Source organism: Poecilia formosa, unplaced genomic scaffold (assembly GCF_000485575.1).
Source record: "Poecilia formosa unplaced genomic scaffold, Poecilia_formosa-5.1.2 Scaffold93, whole genome shotgun sequence".
Lineage (NCBI taxonomy): Eukaryota > Metazoa > Chordata > Actinopteri > Cyprinodontiformes > Poeciliidae > Poecilia > Poecilia formosa.
Genome location: NW_006800032.1, coordinates 191244 through 195918, shown reverse-complemented (window position 1 = coordinate 195918; position 4675 = coordinate 191244). Strand labels below are relative to the sequence as shown.

Sequence of the window (4675 nt, the reverse complement as noted above, 5' to 3'; positions counted from 1 at the left end):
CACAAACAAACATGCACGCATACACACACACACACACACACACACACACACACACACACACACACACCATCTAAGCTAACTGGTGTTTCTGTCCATTCTAGTCTTTGATAAGGTGTTTTTCTAGCAATTTGACATAACGGACTTCATCTCTTTCTGAACCTCTCTTCTGAAAGAATCAAACATTTCCTTAAAGTTTATATAAATATTTAGAAAATTCAAGTTATACCTCAAAAAGAAATAGTTTTCCTTTCAGAGAGAGAAAGAGAAAGAGACAGAGAATCATTGTCAGATGTTTTTGATAGAGTTGAGTCTTTGAGCAGTTTGAGAACCTGAGCACTCATTCTTAGTACAATTCAAATTCACCCTATTTGTTTATGTTTGTTTGTTTTCTTTGCTCATATTTTAATAGAAACACCGTAAATGTAGATTTATATACAAAAACGTTAAGTGACTAGATTCAACATAACCTTTCAATCAATAGCCAAAGCCCCTCATGATCCACCATTTTGGAGACCTTATGTAGTCCTTAGCTACATACGTGTGCTGAGTCTCAGTGAGACATTATCCTTATCTATCTATAGTAACTTTTGCAACTATCATTGTGTTGCTTAGATTTATTCTAAAGATGATTTCAAGATCTCACAGTTGTTGCTTTGTGATCCCCAGTTGGTCCTGACTCCAGGAATTGATCAGAGAATTTGTTGATGTTAACAGTTTCTAATTTAAACCGTACTATTCTAATTACCAGTGTAAAACCAGAGTTTAAAATTTTAAATCCGAAATCAATTTCTGACTTCCTATTAAAAATAACGTCGAAACTTTTTTTATATAGAGCCCTCTGTCACACACAGTGTGACGTCGCCTCTAATCCTCACAAAAGGTCAAAGCTTTGTAAAGGATTAGAAATTAGCCATAAAATTCTAAACTTTGCAACTCCAGTTTATTGTAACCCAAAGAATGACTATGTAAGAGCTCTTTTTTCCACATGTCACGCTGGAAATTGATTCCTACTTGATCAAAGCACATACAAGAGACAAAGATCTTTTCATCAAGTTGGTAGTATGTTGTTTGTGTGATACTTTTAAAAAACGTCCACACCCAAAACTCAAACCAAGCAACCTTTATGAAGTCTTTATGTCTCTTTCCCACAGGCTATAATCCTGGGTTAGGTTTTAGGTCAACAAATGTAGTTAACCGCAGTTTAACTTTCGATTTGTTGTGTACTTAGCTTATGCATGCAATAGACAAACTTCTTAGACTGGGTGAGTACTAAATTTAAAGAGCCACTATTTTATTTGCGTATCATTTCAGTGTGTTCAAAGACAGATAGCAGAAATTTAAGCTGTTGTTTTGACAGTTTGTATGACTTAAATGTTGTCATGCCTTAACTGATGTGCAGTTTCCTTTTGAAAGCAAAGAGTTGTGACATATATTGTCTGCGTCAGGCTGACTTTTCATCTGTGTGACAGTTTGGTTTATGAAATGTAGATGCTGACTTCATCCCCTTCTGAGTGACTGTCCAAACGATGCTCCCTGAGTTGTTCCAGGTTTAAAGCACATAGTGGAGCTGTTTGGATAACTGGATCAGGCAGTTATCCAAACCGCAGTTATCATTGACCCAGCCAGGCTTCGGCTGACCGCTTACTGACCTGAGAAGGGAAGACGTAGTCGGCCACGTCCCAGACCGTCTCACTCCCGCTCACATTAGTGTAGCCCACTCCCTTCATTTTGGTGAACACGGAGCTCACCGCCGTGTCTGTGGACTGGTAGCCTTTCTCATAGATGAAGACCCACCTGTGAAAGACACATCAGTCCTGTCAGCTCCTCAACCACTTTACAGCGCAACCCGTCCAACCAAAACCCAACAGCAAGGTTATATACATGAGTGACTGAAGCATGACGCTCTGCACAGCGGGCAGCATGTCTGACAGGGGACACGTGTGCAGCTCACTGTGGGTCTGCTCGTCCTCCCCACCGAAAAGGACAAATCTGACAGGCTGTTTCTCAAAATGCAGACATCTACTAGCTTCAGTTTATGATTTAAAAGAAGAAGAAGAAGCATAAAGCGTTCCAGGAAGCTGTTGAGAGAGTGCAAGTGGTTCATGCAGAAAGTGCACTTTATCTCTGCAGAGATCAGAAATGAGACCATGCACATAACTGCATGTGGACACAAGTGAAAACACAGATAGCATCTCAGATGTAAAGATGCAAGAGTGCATTTTGGAAGATAGCTTACACGTGTAAAAGAAAATTAATGAATTATTTGAACAATAAAGTAAATGTGCTTTCAGTATGTTTTTGTTTTTTTTTGTTTAATTTTGCCTCATAATGGACCAAGTGAACCTTGTAAAGTTAGATGGCAACCCTTGTTTAATTTAATCAAGCTAATTAGATTAAATGTCAAGTCACTTTGGGTAAGATTATCTGCTGAAAACATATGTCTAGATTGCACATTATGTAAAAAAAAAGTCATGTAATGCCTTACTCTGATTTTCTGTAAAGAAAAAAGCACAACAATGCTTTAAGAGGTCACAGTTTAGTCCTTGTAAGGTCGGGGCTGTTTTGGAGTTTGATTGATTGATTCTAGTTTCATTGTTGTTCTATGTTCCTTTGTCTCTTTCTTTCATTTGATAAGGCTTGTTTCTGTTTTACGTTAGTCAGGCCTTACTAAGTGATTCTGGTGGGAGCCACATTGTACTGAATACCGCCACTGCACACAGAGCTTGCCCAAACAGCAAGAGGCCAAGTTGGTTTAGATACAATTTGCTATTGAACAATTACTGCCCACTTGCAGTTCTTAAGCTAGTATATTGTCCCCCTTTCTTACACAAGCTTAAACATTTCTTTAGAAAAGTTTTGGTTAAACCGACATTAAGTTGGAGAGTTACAATAGCTGAATGTTATTACACCAGTTGTAGCATATAACACTCCAAAAATGCATTTTATTTAAAACTGCGGTATGTGACTTTTACAAAAATGAGTTTTTCCCTATATTTTATTAAAACTCTCACCATGTTGTGATAGCTAATCTGTGAAAAAATCAATTTGGTCCCGGGCTAACATTGCCGTCTGAAGATATGCGCTGCAGGACCAAAAACAACCAATCAGAGCCGGGAGGAGGGTCTTAGTCAGAGGTCAATCAGAATTATTTGATTGGCCCCCCCAGTGGCCCACCCTGATGATTGACATGTAACAGCACCAGGTCATTCCTGTACATTATTTGGAATCCTTCTAAGCCAACCTAATATCTAAAGAATAAAAACAATAATAAATATATGAAAAAGAAATCTGCACAGCTGCTATAAACTTATCCCATCTCTGAATAATGTTGTTTTTGTCATATCCTACATGCATATCATCTAGTGGTAAAAGTAAAACAAAAAAAAACTAGTATGCTCTGGACTGAAGATGGAGTACACAAACACATATTCATGACATACTTTGATTAAATTAATAAATTAATTCCAGTACCGAAAAATTAACTTTATACCAGGCGAGTCTCTCTCACCTGAGAATGTGAACCTGTACTGGGCTGATTCTGTGCCTTCAAATGATTTTAACAGCTCCTGGAGAAGTTTCATAACTTATAAGTCTGAAACAGGAACAGGTCTGAAAAAAACTGTGCTACAGTTGAGAGAGATTCCTTTGATGTATCAAAGAGTGATGTCATCACTGCTGATGACATTGTTACCATAGGAACTGAATATTCTAATGGTGCATTCACACCAAATGCGCTTTGAGCGTCAGGCGAGTCTGGTTTACATTCAAAGTCTTATGTGGAGCGTCCAACGCCGTGCTAGACTCTCGAAACGCGCCACAACGGCCCTCAACGCGCCTCCACATAGACTTTGAATGTTAACCAGATGCGCCTGACGGTCAAAACGCGTTTGGTGTGAACTCACCATTATATGTACAGTGTCATATCAGGTCCATCATATTAGGACCAAAGCCTGGTCCTAATATGATGGATTCATTGTGAATTAAGTTTTAGTTAATGTTAGAGTTGGGGAAAATGTCTGGGTTAGGCAAAATCGCAGCTACTAAAATGAAGGGAAATGAATGCAAAGTTCTAATACGGGTCGAAATAGTTTTGACGAGCCTGTACAGAATTTTGTTTTCTAAATCATTCTATAAATAATTATATAATGTTCGGTTGTTTTTCTGCCAATTGCATAGCTGCAGCATACCAGTAGACTAATGTATTGAATGTGCTGAGACACATTCAACGCATTAGCAACCAATCAAACCAAAGGACAAACTTTTGGTTCTGATTGGTTTCTAATATGTTCAATGTGCTGAGACACATTTAACACTTTTGGTTCTGACTGGTTGTTTCTGGACAGCTGAAATTGATGCTGTGTTTTCTCCATTGATTTTAGAGTGAGGAATTTTGTGTCTGTTTTGATTTCCTAAATTTGTGTAAAGCGTTGAATTTTCATAATGCCCAGTGTTGGCAAAACCTGGGTTTGATTAGTGACCCAGGTTAGTGCCACCTGGGTGTGGGTCGGTGTAAAGGCCGAGCCGGGCATAGATTGGTCTTCATGCCAACGCCAGCATGAAGGCCCACCATGCAACCAGTGGAGTTTGGTCGCATGTATGTTTGTCTTTCCTCGGACCTCCCTGGTTGATTGGAGGTCCGTCTTTCCTGGGACCTCCCTGGTTGATTGGAGGTCCG

General features: G+C 39.1%; 1 protein-coding gene across 15 annotated transcripts in view; it reads right to left on the bottom strand.

The window, feature by feature from the left end:
- The window catches only part of p2rx1 (purinergic receptor P2X, ligand-gated ion channel, 1), a 26282-nt gene that overhangs the window by 11110 nt on the left and 10497 nt on the right, over positions 1-4675 (bottom strand). For all 15 annotated transcript variants that reach the window (XM_016674314.1, XM_016674308.1, XM_016674312.1 and 12 more), the window contains exon 2: positions 1650-1794. In XM_016674314.1, the coding sequence (XP_016529800.1) occupies positions 1650-1794 (145 nt within the window). The remainder of the gene's footprint in view (positions 1-1649; positions 1795-4675) is intronic.